Here is a 14,578-nt window from a genome sequence, read left to right as displayed (position 1 = left end):
CAGTCAAAAGTCGACTACTGAGCGCACCAAATTCCTGCAGCGCGCATAGGCCAAGCAATGTAGCGTGAGCACCTACAGCCAGACAGACTCACTGAACCTCTGGGGTTCGATCGAACCCAGGCTAAGAACCACTGGTCTACTGCATATGATCGTCTTATTGTATAACTTCAGTTCTGTGCCATTTAAAATGGTGACTGTTCCAGGGACCTTTCAAGTTAACTGACTTGCATTCCTGCTACCTGCGATGCTTTCGCCGCCCGCTGAACCCCCACAACTTCGGTTTCAACGCAATCAGAGATATGCTAGAGGCTGTGGCAGATCTGGTCTACGTCCAGCCCACCAACATGGGCTTAATTCTCAACCTGAGAGCCAATGACAGCATGGCGTCTTCGTATCCAACCAAGTTGTTCTACACGCCCATTAGGGTGAATAAAATGGCGCCGAGAATGCAGCGTAGCAGAATTGTGAAGCGAGGAAAAACATCAGGTGTGTTTTCTTCTTAGGAATGTAGTTATATATTTATGATTTCTCAATTTGACTCCTCTCACTGTATTTGAAGCCACCTCAATCCATTTTCACCATGAGCCAGCGCCCACGGCGGGGGCAGAGAAGGAACGAGAAGTGGATCCAGGCTTGGATCAAAAACTGCTGCTGGAGGTCTGTGCTTAACTCAATTGCTCCCAAAAACGTAGAAATACGTTTTAGTTTTGAGTGTCCCAAAGACGTATTTACATGTTTTTAAATGTTTTTTTATGCTAGAGCATACAGAAGGCTTTGATGCGGCCTCTGAACTGCAGAGAACGGGAGAAGCAATGGTAGCAATTACAAAAACGGCCAGCAAATGGCAGCAAAGTATAAGAGATCAACCAGGGCCATGTTGCAAAAAGCTCTACCCCCCCCCCCCCACTGTTTTAAACAGATTTGTGAATAATGATGAAACTTAGCTATATTCTAATGCTAATTGATGCAAAACGGAAACAGATAGAAATATACAATTTTTTTCCTGATGAAAGAAGAGACTCTAATCTTTATTTTGGTAGTTTTTATAGCAATAAAACACAATATTCTGTGGGCCTTGCAAAATCAGTCAAAATCCAGTAAACCGTCCGGGAGCGAAGGGAGTTGCTTCAGTGAAAATGGCTGGGAGTGAATGAGTTAAAAAGCAAGCAACGCAGAGGGATTCTTTTTATTTGCTTTTCTTTTTTTGGGGGGGGGGGTGATCTCCTTTGACAATTATGAATTATGTTGCTTGTCAGAGGTCTTCAGGCAAGGATGTGCCGCTGATCGAGAATAATCACTTACCCATACAACCAGCAGAGGACGCCAAAGGACACTGTACGGTTCTCATGGCCTCTGGCGGCACTGGGAGAGGTACAGTATGTACAGTATGTGCTTGTAACTGTCATAAATGTCTACCATATCAATTTGCACTGGGATCTATTAGCACTCAGATAATTTTTTTTCAACTTGGTTTGAGGAAAAGCACCGATAGTGACGTCTGGCTCAATTTGTGCTACTATATGCAATGCCGGAAAGAACCCTGACCTGTCTCTCTCTAGTCGATCCAAGCCGAATGGGTATAATCAAAGAAGATGATCATAGTTCAATGGAGGTCCATCAACATGAGACCTTAGACACCAGTGAGGATTCCCACACCAGAAAGGAGGTGGGGTAAATAACCTATTTTGTTCGTCGAGGCTGGCTAGAAGTGAATGATAACTTAACATATATCCCGTTTCCATGTCAGAACCCTAAAAAAAAGCCAGACACCGAGGTTTGTCGTGACCGCGACGTTGCCCTGGATGACGTCCTAACCAATCAGCGTCTCAAGCGGCCCACGCGGCACGACCTTCGCAAAGTCATGCCCGTCCAGGTGGAGCATGTCGAGTCTCCGGGACATTTCTACATCAGCTTCCTTAAGAGCGACGAGTCGCGCGCGTTGCTGGACATGATGTTTGCGATGAGGTGAGCAGCCGTTCAACGAGGTTTGTGTGACTTTTGGGACGCGTGACGTCAGCGTCCGGATCTCTATTCCTCCGTCCTCCAAATGAAGAGTCATTTTACATATTTACCTCCAGAAATTGCATTCTCTTGTGGTCATCCCGTTTCCTCCAGACGATGTTACACCTGTCCCCATGCGTCAGTGCTCTACCGACTCCCACAGCGATTCGTCCGACGGGGCCAAGCTTGTTGCTTGTCTGCGGCGGGCTTCTGGTTCTACCGAGTGGTGATTGAGCGGGTTGCCAGCGCCTCTCAGGTGGAGGTGTACTTTGTGGATTACGGCAACACCAGCATGGTGCCCTCTGCCAAGCTGAAGTTCCTCAAGTATGCTTACGCTGATACTTGAGGAAAAGCATTTATGTTTCTTATCTATCCAATTAGATGTCAGGAAATAAGAATGGCAAATGAGCCTCTGAAGTCTTGCAGCGAACTAACAATCTGTTCTTTCCACAGGATGTGTTTCTACAATCTCCCTGCGCAAGCTGTCCCCTCCTCGTTGGTTGGAATTAGACCAGTAACTGTAAGCATGACGGCGTCCATTTTCTTTATCCTCATATCCACTTTTCGCAGGCCACGTCACGTTCCGCATAGACAAACGTGTTGCCAATAAACGTCCACTTAAATGATCAATTAAAAATCAACGTAAAGTGCCGTGTTGCTCTGAGATTCACGCTTTCTGTTCCAGGGCACGTGGACCCGAGAGGCCACCGCTTGCTTCCAGAGCCTGTGCTCGGACCGCGCCCTAAAGGGCGCCCTCAAGTGTTACGCGGGAGACGTGCTGCAGCTCTACCTTTACGACGCGTACACAAACATCCGCGACGTCATGATAAGACAGGGCCACGCCGTGGCCTGCTGGCCCTCAGGCCGGGTCAGTCGTCGATATTTGTGCTGAGGTTTCTTTGTTGCGTCTGCTGGCTAATTGTCACGTGGCTTGTGTCTCCCTCAGCTATGTGTCAGGGACAGTCCAGTCAGTTTGTACCTGGGAGATGGCACGTTTGACCTGCAGGACGTAGAGGAGACGTTGGACAAGATACCGAGTTTGGAGCCGATCATGGAGGAGCAGGGCAGCTGTCACTTCCTGGTTTGATTGATTGATTGATTGATTGATTGATTGATTGATTGATTGATTAAAAACGCAACTGGCTAGCCTGCCAGTGAACCACACACACACGTAAAGTATATTTCAGTAGAAAACTAAAATATTCTTCTTGTCCAGGGCAACTAGTCAAGCTCACTTAAGTTTGTTTTTTTTTCAAATTTGGATGTGAGAAGATTAGCAACCGACAACGAGAACATTCGGCTCAACAGTGGGATACCTTGAAAGTTTGAACGTGTCCCAAAAACCCAGAACTTCTCCTAAGGTACACATGCACACACAGACATGATTAATATATAGTCATTTTGATGCAATGTTCTCCTTTGGTGTGCAGGTATTCAGGCGCGAAGGTTTGGAAGCTTGTTTCCTCCGTTTGGAGCCAGATCGTTAAGCCCCATCTTCTTCAATTGTTGGGCTATTTTGGTTCTTAACTACACTGCAGTAAAAAGAAATTGCTCTGTGTTGTTTTTTGTTTGTTTGTGGTTTTTGTTTGTGTTTTACATATTTTTTAAATTGAAGCATTGTTTTCTTCATGTTTATATTGTGATATTAAAAGAAGAAAATATGTTTGTTCCATATGAGCATCCCGTTTGTGAAGAGGATACTGTACATGTATGGCAGGGATGGCCAACTTTGGCCCCTAACCACATTCTGAGTTGCCCCTTGACAAAAAAAAAACAACTTATTTTTCAATACCCCCCCTCCCAAAAAAAATAAATCTTCACAAAACGACACTGATGAAAAATTGTGGCGCTCTACAGCATTTCAATTGCCCATCCCTGCATTGTAAATGGTTTGATCAGCATAAAAGAATACAAAGACCCTTATTTACATTATTTAGCTTTGTTGATTTAATAAGGGGTCACAGAGCAGAAGTAAATGTCATATGTCATATCATAGCTTTTTGTAAATTGCATGATAAATGCCAAGTTTTTTTAATTAATGAAATTACACAATTCAACAAACATTTTGGCATTAAACAAAAATCAAAAATAAATGTTAATGACAAATGCCAAGTTATCACTTCCCAAACCCAAACAAGGAACACAAATTCGCGCTAGTGCGTGGGACGTTCACGTTCCCGTAAATTACTATTTTATATTTACTCTTCTGGTACGTTACCATTTATGATTTAAACACCGTGTGAAAAGAAACCGGAGTGAAATTGAGTCATTGTGGTGTCAAAAGTGATCCAGCATTCGAAAATGAGCACATATTTATCCTGAAGTTGTTGCGTGAATGTCCCTTTGGCGGGTGTCTGAAGTCGGAGTTTTGAAGAAGCACGTGAACGCCTCGCGTTTGGACGGCGGGGAGAGCGACGTAAAAAAAAAAAAAAAAGCGAAAGCAAGATGGACCTGGAATAAATTCAATCCCGCTTTCTTGGCGCCCATCCGACAAAGGGAGAAATTACATTCTGATCATTTTAACTGAGCGCTGATTCTTATTTGCGAATAGCTACACCCTGTAAAGACAGTGACCGCGGGCCGGCCGGCACTGTAGTCAGTTAGCCTCGTTAGCACGGAACTCATTGTATTCCTCGGCGGCTACCTCGCTCGCTTGCACCCCGGCAGCGACAGTCAGGCGCACGGACAAAAAAAAAAACGAGTGTTCCCCGGGGGCGGTGACGGAGCACACGACGCGGACGCGGCGAGATGGGGGTGAGTGGAACGAGCTGGCACAATCAGATTCAAAGGGTTGCGTGTGCTCGTGATGGCGTGAGAATGGGAAGAGAGAGAAAGATGAACTTGATGAGAGGGGGAGAGAGAGAGAGGAAGAAGGGTTCATGGTGGTAGCCTGCTTAGCATGTGGGCTAACATTAGCGCTGGCATGTTTGCCGTTTACACCAGCGCGCGCCTCAAGGCTTTGAGGTTAGCAAAATCGCGTCGCCACCCCACCGCCGCTTCCAAATGCCAACTACTAAAACATGTAAGCACTTCCCGCCCGCCTGCAACCACTGTTGTGCTTGGCGGTGGCGAAAACATCCTCCACTTGCACTCTTTGCGTTAAACCAATCCACGTGTTCCCACGGATTCTGAGCTTATTACGTTCTGAGCCAAAGTGGTCTCCTCGGTGCATTCCCACCTCCTTTGCCTCCCGGATCATCTGGAGGACTATTGCTTGTTTGTTTGCATACATAAACATGCACTACTTATGGGACAGTTTAAAACGCTTCATGTACAAAAAAAAAAGAACAAAAAACTGTCTTGACTATACGAAATGATCGTAACGTAAATGAATGTGCACATCTCTACACATGCCCATTTCAACGATAGTGCCAATGAAAAAGTCGGTTTTGTTTTAAAGAACTTGATGAATCGTCACCAAAATTTGTGTGAACCTCTCTTCAACTGCTGCAGCATCTTCCTTTCCATTCCACCACTCTTAGGGAAACACCTGATTTTAATAAACTTCAAAATAATGGGATTATCATATGAATAATTCCGTAGGTTGACGTAGAATGTCGATGGCACTTTCCTGACGTTAAGCATTTCAGACTGTCCCCCACTTACTGGAACCGAATTTCCCTAGGGAATAAAGTATCCGTCTCCAAACAAAAATGACCCACATTGCTCGCCATTAAACTCAGTTGTGTTCGCCTCTCTCTCTCTCTCTCTCTCTCTCTCCTGGTCCACAAATTGTGAGAATAAAGATAATCATGCTGTTTTGATGCTCCCTCCCTAGAGGAAATCCAGCCGAGCAAAGGAGAAGAAAGCGCGGCGTCTGGAGGAGAGGGCGGCCATGGACGCCGTCTGCGCCAAGGTGGACGCTGCCAATAAGGTGACTTGATTGAGGAGCGGGGCCAAGTGTTGGAGGGCTTTGTCAGCATCGCTCTGATGATGCAGTAATTAATTGCGCCCGTGGGAGTGGTTGGTGGCCGCTTTACGCGCGCGTCGCTTTCATCCAGTCGTGCCTATCAGCGGATGTTACTGATCACACACCTGTCATCATTACAGTCCAACGGAACTTTTTTGTGCATAACATTTTTGCCATCTTTTCCCAGCTTGATGACCCGCTGGATTCCTTCCCAGCCTTCAAAAAGTACGACAGGAACGGGTCTGTATTTTTTTGCGTGTGTGTTTACCACTCCCGTCACCACTTTTCTACGCGGCGCTGAACATTTGCATCCTCCTGTCCAGACTGAACCTGCAGATCGAGTGCAAGCGAGTGGCGGCTCTCAACCCGCTGTCGGTGGAGTGGGCCTTCGAACTCACCCGAGCCAACATGCAGACACTGTAAGCATCTCATTTGGTTATTTTTTGTTTATAAAGCAGCCATGTAAATATTTGCTCCCGTGCCGCCAGCTACGAGCAAAGCGAGTGGGGCTGGAAAGAACGCGAGAAGAGGGAGGAGATGAACGACGAGAGGGCGTGGTACCTGTTGGCTCGCGACGGAGACTCCGCCCCCGTGGCTTTCTCTCACTTCCGATTCGACGTGGAGTGCGGGGAGGAGGTGCTTTATTGGTAGGACGCCATTTGTTGTCCTGATGTCCGAGGAGCTGCGCCGGATATAAACTTGTGAACATGCCACAGCTACGAGGTGCAGCTGGAGAGCAGAGTGCGGCGGAAAGGGCTCGGCAAATTCCTCATCCAGATTTTACAGCTCATCGCTAACAGGTGAACAGTGGGGAGGATATTTGTGCATTAATTCTGCTTGTATTTGACTGGTCTTCTAATGCAGTTTGGATGGCGTTATTTCATATTCATTTTAATGGGGGATTAGAATTAGCCAGAGAAAGTTTGTTAATTGCGCCTGATGTTGTGCCGCGTTTGCTCTCTGCAGTGCGCAGATGAAGAAAGTGATGCTGACAGTTTTTAAACATAACCACGGTGCATATCAGTTCTTCAGAGACGCTCTCCAGTGAGTACCACGCCGGAGATCGAGGGCATCGTTGCGCTCGTTTTGAATCCCCTCCGCTTCCCCACCCCCTCCCCCCGCAGGTTCGATATGGACGAGACCTCGCCGAGCATGTCTGGTTGCTGCGGCGACGATTGCTCGTACGAAATCCTGAGCCGGCGGACCAAACACGGCGAGGCCTCGGTGGGCCACAGCCACGGCGGCGGCCACTGCGGCGGATGCTGCCATTGATCGTTTGGTCTCGAAGGGCAGCAAGGGGGCAAAGTGTACGCGAAAGCTTGAGCTGCCTCCTTTCTTTGTTACGGGCCACGGATGGCGGAGTTTTAGGTTCCACATCTCGATGTTACGGAGTGACGTTTGTGTTTTTCTGCTGTAAAAGCGGCATGCAGTTTGAGCTTCAGTTTGTTTCATCTTTTCTCATCATCTCCTTCCTATCCATGATGACAAGTGGCTCCGCGCTGAGCGTTCCTCCTCTCATTGTCACAGTATTGAAGGTTAGAAGCAGCACCCGCCTCCTCTTTCCAGGTGAGCCCTCGCGAAACGTGATCTCTTCAAGTCATTTCGGACTCATTGCAGCGACACTGTAAATGCATAATCCCGCCTTTTGTTTTGTTTAGCATGTGCTCCTTTGTCGGTTTAACAGATGGAGCGAGCCTTCTATCATTGAGTTTAAGTCTTAAGTATGACAAGTGTGCCACAGTAACGCTGCTTTTGGAACGTTGCAGCTGCTCTATAGTAAACCATCATTAGGCTGACGGAGCAATTTCTTACATGGTCACCACTGGGAACTTGCGTCATGAGTGGACTCATTGCCAACATGCCTTTTCACCCCCTTTAAATCCCAGGCTTTAATTTTGAATGAGCTGGAAGAAGTTGGTAATGTCTACAAAGCCTACAGGGTACATGCATTTGGAGTGCTTGTGTTACTCCGTGTTAACAACAATCCATTTTTAAGTTCTTGTGAATAATTGTAGTTGCAATCAAATAAAGAGCCCTGGACATCTTCCTCTCATGCCTTGAAAATATACGTTGTTTTCTTTCAAATGTGATGCTTTGACCGCTGATTTGTCCTCTTGGCAGGTGAGTTGTCTTTTAAAAAAATATATATATATATATGACTCCTATTTTGTTTTGGACAAAATTACATAGCCACTGTTACAACCAAAAAATTTCATGGTCTCTCCATCCTTATGTATATAACATATATGGATTCCATCTTGAAGCGAAACACTTTTTGAAACGTAAAACTTTCACATGAACTGACTTAAACCTGTTTTGAGACTGTTGATTACTGTGCAGTCGTTCACCACAATAATGAAAGGGAACACAAAGTCATTCTGCCTTGTCAGTGTTTGTTTGTATGTTACACATCCAATAAAGCTGATTCTCTTTTCGTAAGACGCACTTGTATTATTTACGTATTAGTAGTCACTATAACCAAATATGTTCCAACTTTACATGTATACCTGTATTTGCTAAGATGTTTGGACGTCAACGCGTATGCGTACTGTTTCGCTGGGACGTTTTATCGTGTGGCACGCAACCCGGAAGTGGTTGCAATCCGAATGAATGGATCTTCTCACGAAGGTTTTTGCGACAAAAATGACGTGAATTCTTCATTACCTTGCAAAAAGCATCAGCCAGGATCATCTGTAGGTGCGTACATGTGCTAATGTGCTTTTATTTCGCGTGCAAACGTCCTGTTAAGCTAGCTAGCGTTAGCGAGGATGAAATTCGCTATCTGTAACGTCACATTTATTCACAGGGTTCCTATTACACACGCATCTTATTTTTTTAACGATGATTTAGTCTATCAGAACATTGAACATTTTTATATTTGTTGTAACACGTTTGTATTGCTAGTTGTTTTAATTTGCAGTGATGCAGATACAAGAAAAACAATAAAAAAAAAAAACATATATATATATATATTGTATATGACTTATGACATGAATCCATCCCAGCCCCCAAAACCAATGTCCAATGTTTGAAAACTGTGTTTTAAATAAAGGATGCTTTTTCGTGATCGTCTGGACGCGCGTAACATCACTCGTTTTACCCTGCTGAGTGTTGGTGAGCAGCTGAAAGTACAGGAGTGTTAAGTCAATGTATCACTTATATTGTGTACCTAATGTAAAGTGTCCTCTCCACATTGTGACGTTCAGTGCACGATGGCCACGAGGATGAGACTGAAGCTGAAAACGGTGTTTGTGCTCTACTTTCTGGTCTCTCTGCTGGGCCTCATCTATGCACTGATGCAGCTCGGTGAGCAGACTTCGGTCTCCGACTGGTCTATCTTGTTGAATAAGCGACTCGTCTAGTCATGTCTTGTTTTCTCTCCAGGTCAACGGTGTGACTGCACAGAGCGCGACATGCCTAAGGAGCGAACCATATCTCGACTGCGGGGGGAGCTGCACCGTCTTCAGGAGCAATTGAGGAAGTTGGAGGCCAGCAGGGAGCCCCAGAAAGAGTCCTCCCTGCCCACCATCTTTGTCATCACGCCGACATACGCCAGGTATCCTCACCCCTTCACTTGGTTTCGAGTCAACCAACAAACGGCGTTCCTGTTGTTTGTTCCAGGCTGGTGCAAAAGGCTGAGCTGACCCGCTTATCCCAGACCTTCCTCCACGTGCCCCAGCTCCACTGGATCGTCGTGGAGGACTCCCAACACAAGACGCCGCTTGTGGGACAACTCTTGGCCACGTCCGGATTGTCCTACACGCATCTCCATGCGGCCACCGCCAAGGAGCGCAAACTTCAGGAGGTGGAAACTTGTCGGATTGCACAGATGTGCCTTCACCAGGTGCTCAACCAACCACCCGCGTCCTTTCCTTTGCTGCCCAGGGGGATCCGAGCTGGCTCAAGCCTCGCGGTGTGGAGCAGAGGAATGAGGCCCTGCGCTGGCTCCGGGAGGACAGGAGGGCTCACACGGACGGACGCGGCCAGCAAGGGGTGGTCTACTTTGCCGATGACGATAACACGTACAGCCTGCAGATATTTGAAGAGGTATGAACGGTGACACGGATGTGTTCTTGTACAGCACTATTGGGCTGCTTGTTTTTGATGGTTTTGATATTTTTGCCATCTCAGATGAGGAGCACGCAGCAAGTGTCGGTGTGGCCGGTGGGGTTGGTCGGAGGGATGAAGTACGAGAAGCCTGTCGTGGAAGCAGGAAAGGTTTGTTTCTAACGCAACAAAAATATGGCTTATAGTAGTAAAGTGATTCAGTTAAAGATTTGGTCTGGAACGGGAGGAAAATGGGCAAATATGTTGATCATTATTTTCCAAAAGTTGATTAACTCATTCATTGCCATTGATGTCAAAAATTAATTTGAACTATTAATATTAAAAAAAAATCCACTTTTGTTAACAAGAGTATGAAAACCTACACACACAAAAATATTGTACATTTAGAACAGATATAACATTTGTGATTAATCGTGAGTTAACTAGTGAAATCATGCGATTAATTACAATTTTTTTTTAATCATCTTCATTTTTTTTAAAGTATTTTTTAATTTTTAATCATCTTTTCTTTTTAAAAGAAAAAAGAAAATATAAAAAATTTGGGGCGTCAGGCGATTACATTTTTTAATCATAATTAATCCCATGACTTCAATAGTTACCTCACGATTAATCACAAATTTTATATCTGCTCTAAAATTTAAAAAAAATTAGATTTTCATACTCTTGTTAACAAAAGTGGGGAAAAAATGTTAAACTTAATAGAAATAGTTCAAATGAATTTTTGACGTCTATAGCCGTCAATGGCGGTGAGTGAGTTAATTTGGTAATTTATTAGTTATCGATTAAACATCTGGCGGATGTTCCTTTGCAGGTGGTCCGCTTTCACGTTGGCTGGCGTCCCGGTCGTCCCTTCCCGATGGACATGGCCGGTTTCGCCGTGTCCCTCAAGCTGCTTCTGGCCAACCCAGACGCTCGTTTTGATGCCAACGCACCAATGGGCTTCCTGGAGAGCAGCCTCCTGCAGGGCCTCGTCACCATGGACCAACTGGAGCCCAAAGCGGACAACTGTTCCAAAGTAAGCGTTTTTGGCAGGACCTTCTATGTATGTGTGTATATATATATATATATATATATATATATATATATATATATATATATATATATATTCATGCTTTCACAGGTGCTGGTGTGGCACACGCGCACGGAGAAGCCCAAGATGAAACGTGAAGATGCTCTGCAGGCTCAGGGATTGGGCTCAGATGCGGCTGTTGAGGTCTGATAAGCATGCGTGTGCGCTCACACACACACACACACACACACACACACACACAAAATGGGGAATCAACTGACTGTAATTCCCCATTCATACTCCCAGTGGACCTCCAGTTAAGAGTCGTGCATGTCTTTCTTATTTTGCATGATAACCACACAACTGCCTTTTAAGTAGAACCTTATTTCTCAAATAGTAGAATCCAATCAGACAACAGATACAGTAATAAACTTTAGGACTCTCCTGGGCATTGGCTCATGTACAGTATATAAAATACAACTGATGGATACGAGTGATAGTTATTTGTGTATACAGTATGTTATTTATTGATGTATTTGCTCCTTACATTGTACACTGTGATCAAATAAACTAGGTCAAATGTTGTTTTTGTCATTCCTTTATTTATGAACTATTCCTGTGATGTGGACTTGGGCAATTGCGGTTTATTTGTTTCTGTTTGAGCTGGTAGACACAAATGGATGACCACGCTACCACGGCAGTAATATCAGGTACGGCAATATGCTTCATATTTTTGAATTATTTTAACAGGGTTTCTGTGGGTCATTAAAAAGCAATTAAGTCATTGAATGGATTATGCTGAAATTAAGACCTTAAATGACATTAAAAAGTATTGAATAACATTTCTAGAGGCCTTGAAAATTTTAAAACAAGTCATGCTTTATGTCACAACATTGTACATAGGAGTCACTGTAATGCAATTTAGAAATAATAAATGTGATAACAATATATTTGTGGGGACTGGTGACTAGTTGTAAATTACAATGAACAAAGTGTTCACAAGTACAAATTGCTCTGTATTTGAAAAGATAATGGTACTGTTCCTATCACCAACGTCCAACATGAAACACTAATGCCACCTAGTGGCAGAAAAAATTATGCACGTCTGACTCAATGTTTGTCACACCTTTTAACTGTTTAGTATTTTAACTTTAAATAACTGAATTACATGCTATAAATTTACTGTATCGATGACCTAAAATGTACAACCAGATTGGTATTTTGGTAACCATATTTGTGCATGTATATGCAGTATGTGGACATTAAATTAGTTTTAAGTTGCTTTTTTTTTATGCATTAAATTAGATTTGCTCATACCTGCAGAAACCCTGTTGACTTTTTGAGCTCTTAAAACTTATTACAGTAAATATAAATATGGGAAATGTGCTTTTACTTTTATGTTTACTAATGACATATTTTAGTTTTGTGCAAAGTCGCCATGGAAACCGGCTTTCCGCATCAGTGCAGTAAGGCTTTAAAAAAAAAAAGAAAAAAGTATGCATCAAGTCAGTCGTCCCTCCATTTTATTTTGTTTTTTTCCCGTGTACGCATGGCTGGCACACGTGCACACACACGTCCCTACCTTTAACATTTTTTTTTTTTTTTTTTTTTTTAAACATTCTGTTGACATTTGTCATTGTGTGTGTGTGTCTGAGGCGTTCAAGCTCCCGAGTTATTCATTCACAAACCCACACACTCTGATTAAAAATGTGATTATTTGTATCTAGCACATGATGTCCACTTCCTCTCATTGTCATCTTATGTGCTGAAACCTTTTTTTTTTTTTCTACTTGTAGTCCTCCTACAGTTTGATTCAGCTTATCTTTATCCTATCTTGAAACGATCCCTTAAATGTGAAATGAGTGGAGATATAGTTTTGGCGATTGTGTAACTAATCTCTCCCTCCACTTCCCGCACCTTCCTCCCTCAGAGCACAACACAAGCGCACGGAGCTTGAGCTAGGAGGATGACTATCGGCAAGGGCTCCGGGAAAAGTTCCGTGCGGGGCTCCGTCCGAGCCCCCAAGTTCCTGGACAAATCCGGCGGCTTCTACGACCGCCTGGATGAGCCGGAAAGAGCACCTCTGGAGGACGCCTTTGACGAAGGGAGTGCCATGGACGTCCGAGGTCCGTCGGAGGACGACGGCCAGATGCTCCTGCGCGGGACGCCCGGCGGCCGGTGGAGGAGGACGAGTTCCAGGAGGACGCAAAAGCAGGGCGCTTCTCATGAGGCGTCACCTCTGGACTCCGCAAGTCCCGGCGTCCCGGAGGCGCGGCAGGCCCCCAACCGGGGGAACCCGCTCACGCACTTTGCTTGCCGGGAAGACGCTGACGACCAAGTGCTGATCCGAGACAAGAAGAGGGAGCAAGAGGAGGTCATGAAGGTGGTGAAGAGGAATACGGTGAAAACGTGTCGCAAGGTGAGACAAATGTATAAGAAATTGCATCAATCAGGTACTATTTAGAAATGTCATCGCAGAAGTTTGAATCTCAGTAAATGACAATATGGTAAAAAAGTTCGTTTTATATTATGATTATGTTTATAGTCATCAAATGAACATACACATGTACAGTATGTATACGTGTGCCTATACTTGTGGTTCCCCACAAACAAACACACTCCTTGGTGGAGGTAATAAATTCCATCTCCGCATAAGTGCCCCTTGGTGAAACAGTTAAGCCCTGAAAGGTTACGTAATTCACTTAGAGGAGGAAAGTTCACAAGGCTGGACTATGAATCCATGCGCTGCCATGTGGAGCGGGTTCGAGGTCCATCGGCCACGTACGGCCAACTCTTATCTTCGCGTCATGTTCAAATGACGGGCGATGCATGACAAACCATCACCTGAACGTTATCCACGACAAATGGCAAAAGAGTTACTCTATGATTTTCTTTTTCCGCAGGCTGTGGACCGAGCTTTTCGTCGAGGGTGGGAAATGTTTTTGGCCAACATCTACAGCGTCACCCTCACGGCCGACTATTCGTCCAGGAAGAAACATCAGCGTAATGTTGTGCTGGCTGAGTTTCAGTAGAAGCTCAGCAATCATGAACATCAAAATGAACCTTAATCATCATGCAGTATTCCTTTCTGATTGGATTATGTTTACCATGACATCACGACCCTAATTATTTATTCTAGTTATTCATGTATTATGCCAGGTTCACTATTTGGAGCTGTTTGCAGGTGTAGCGCAATGAAAACACAACGTGTTGATGTGTAAATGCCAAATAAGCAATGACTGATTAGTGGGCCCATTTTTAATGTTTTGTAACATATTGTGTGTAATAAATATCAAACAGACTGTCTTGTTATTCATACAATATTTCTCTTGGTGAAGGGTCTTTAACCTTGAGGGGCAAAGCAGGTGCGGATTTAAATGCATGTCATCTTTTTTTCTTCTTTCATTATGTGATATATTCATTCAATGTGAAGTTGGTCCACACAAAAAGTGGTCAGACGAATATGTGCAATATGAATTCACATGTATAACGGAATTTACGGTGTTCCACAGAATTCAATTCTGGGGCCTCTGCTGTTTTCATTGTATCTGCATCCATCTGTAAATAACAATTCTAGTCCAGCACAACTA

At 44.4% G+C, this 14,578-nt stretch overlaps 4 protein-coding genes across 8 annotated transcripts in view; all 4 read left to right on the top strand.

The window, feature by feature from the left end:
* LOC147159399 (tudor domain-containing protein 5-like) overlaps positions 1–3,673 on the top strand; it is a 154,952-nt gene extending 151,279 nt beyond the window's left edge. For 3 of the 4 annotated variants that reach the window (XM_086058810.1, XM_086058809.1, XM_086058811.1), the window contains 11 exons: positions 204–486; positions 560–657; positions 1,257–1,371; positions 1,560–1,666; positions 1,748–1,965; positions 2,116–2,325; positions 2,455–2,521; positions 2,687–2,869; positions 2,948–3,082; positions 3,274–3,362; positions 3,432–3,673. In XM_086058810.1, the coding sequence (XP_085914936.1) occupies positions 204–486; positions 560–657; positions 1,257–1,371; positions 1,560–1,666; positions 1,748–1,965; positions 2,116–2,325; positions 2,455–2,521; positions 2,687–2,869; positions 2,948–3,082; positions 3,274–3,330 (1,473 nt within the window). In that variant the 3' untranslated portion in view covers positions 3,331–3,362; positions 3,432–3,673. Of the gene's footprint in view, positions 1–203; positions 487–559; positions 658–1,256; positions 1,372–1,559; positions 1,667–1,747; positions 1,966–2,115; positions 2,326–2,454; positions 2,522–2,686; positions 2,870–2,947; positions 3,083–3,263; positions 3,363–3,431 lie in introns of all 4 variants that reach the window. The other variant, XM_086058812.1, reaches the window with a different exon arrangement.
* Positions 3,674–4,388: 715 nt separating this feature from the next.
* On the top strand, positions 4,389–7,964 carry naa40 (N-alpha-acetyltransferase 40, NatD catalytic subunit). Its single transcript, XM_086058815.1, has 8 exons — positions 4,389–4,755; positions 5,780–5,875; positions 6,099–6,151; positions 6,235–6,330; positions 6,400–6,558; positions 6,628–6,711; positions 6,878–6,955; positions 7,036–7,964. The coding sequence occupies exons 1-8, from the start codon at positions 4,750–4,752 to the stop codon at positions 7,181–7,183; spliced, it is 720 nt and encodes a 239-aa protein (XP_085914941.1). The 5' UTR covers positions 4,389–4,749; the 3' UTR covers positions 7,184–7,964.
* A 515-nt stretch (positions 7,965–8,479) lies between these two features.
* Positions 8,480–11,572, top strand: b3gat3 (beta-1,3-glucuronyltransferase 3 (glucuronosyltransferase I)). 2 transcript variants are annotated; one of them, XM_086060165.1, is made up of 8 exons: positions 8,480–8,608; positions 9,118–9,217; positions 9,296–9,467; positions 9,533–9,716; positions 9,797–9,958; positions 10,043–10,129; positions 10,791–10,994; positions 11,100–11,572. In XM_086060165.1, exons 2-8 carry the CDS (start codon positions 9,124–9,126, stop codon positions 11,196–11,198), a joined length of 1,002 nt encoding a protein of 333 aa, XP_085916291.1. In that variant the 5' UTR covers positions 8,480–8,608; positions 9,118–9,123; the 3' UTR covers positions 11,199–11,572. The 2 variants fall into 2 exon arrangements, with proteins under 2 accessions (XP_085916291.1, XP_085916292.1); XM_086060166.1 differs by lacking the exon at positions 8,480–8,608 and adding an exon at positions 8,971–9,025.
* Positions 11,573–11,728: 156 nt separating this feature from the next.
* On the top strand, positions 11,729–14,290 carry LOC147159396 (uncharacterized). Its single transcript, XM_086060167.1, has 2 exons — positions 11,729–13,407; positions 13,892–14,290. Exons 1-2 carry the CDS (start codon positions 12,955–12,957, stop codon positions 14,018–14,020), a joined length of 582 nt encoding a protein of 193 aa, XP_085916293.1. The 5' UTR covers positions 11,729–12,954; the 3' UTR covers positions 14,021–14,290.
* Positions 14,291–14,578: the final 288 nt, after the last annotated feature.

The sequence above is a fragment of the Leptonotus elevatus genome, chromosome 17 (genome assembly GCF_054856555.1).
Source record: "Leptonotus elevatus isolate MCC_2025b chromosome 17, RoL_Lele_1.0, whole genome shotgun sequence".
Lineage (NCBI taxonomy): Eukaryota > Metazoa > Chordata > Actinopteri > Syngnathiformes > Syngnathidae > Leptonotus > Leptonotus elevatus.
Note: the sequence above shows the minus strand (reverse complement) of the source record. Positions and strands in the feature narration are given on the sequence as shown.

Coding starts and splice junctions, on each gene's coding strand:
- naa40 (XM_086058815.1), top strand. Junction 5,876..6,098: donor AGGTGGACGCTGCCAATAAG/GTGACTTGATTG, acceptor ATCTTTTCCCAG/CTTGATGACCCGCTGGATTC. Junction 6,559..6,627: donor GGGGAGGAGGTGCTTTATTG/GTAGGACGCCAT, acceptor AACATGCCACAG/CTACGAGGTGCAGCTGGAGA.
- LOC147159396 (XM_086060167.1), top strand. CDS start 12,955: ATGACTATCGGCAAGGGCTCCGGGAAAAGTTCCGTGCGGGGCTCCGTC. Junction 13,408..13,891: donor CGGTGAAAACGTGTCGCAAG/GTGAGACAAATG, acceptor CTTTTTCCGCAG/GCTGTGGACCGAGCTTTTCG.
- b3gat3 (XM_086060165.1), top strand. CDS start 9,124: ATGGCCACGAGGATGAGACTGAAGCTGAAAACGGTGTTTGTGCTCTAC. Junction 9,959..10,042: donor GCCTGCAGATATTTGAAGAG/GTATGAACGGTG, acceptor TTGCCATCTCAG/ATGAGGAGCACGCAGCAAGT. Junction 10,130..10,790: donor CTGTCGTGGAAGCAGGAAAG/GTTTGTTTCTAA, acceptor GTTCCTTTGCAG/GTGGTCCGCTTTCACGTTGG.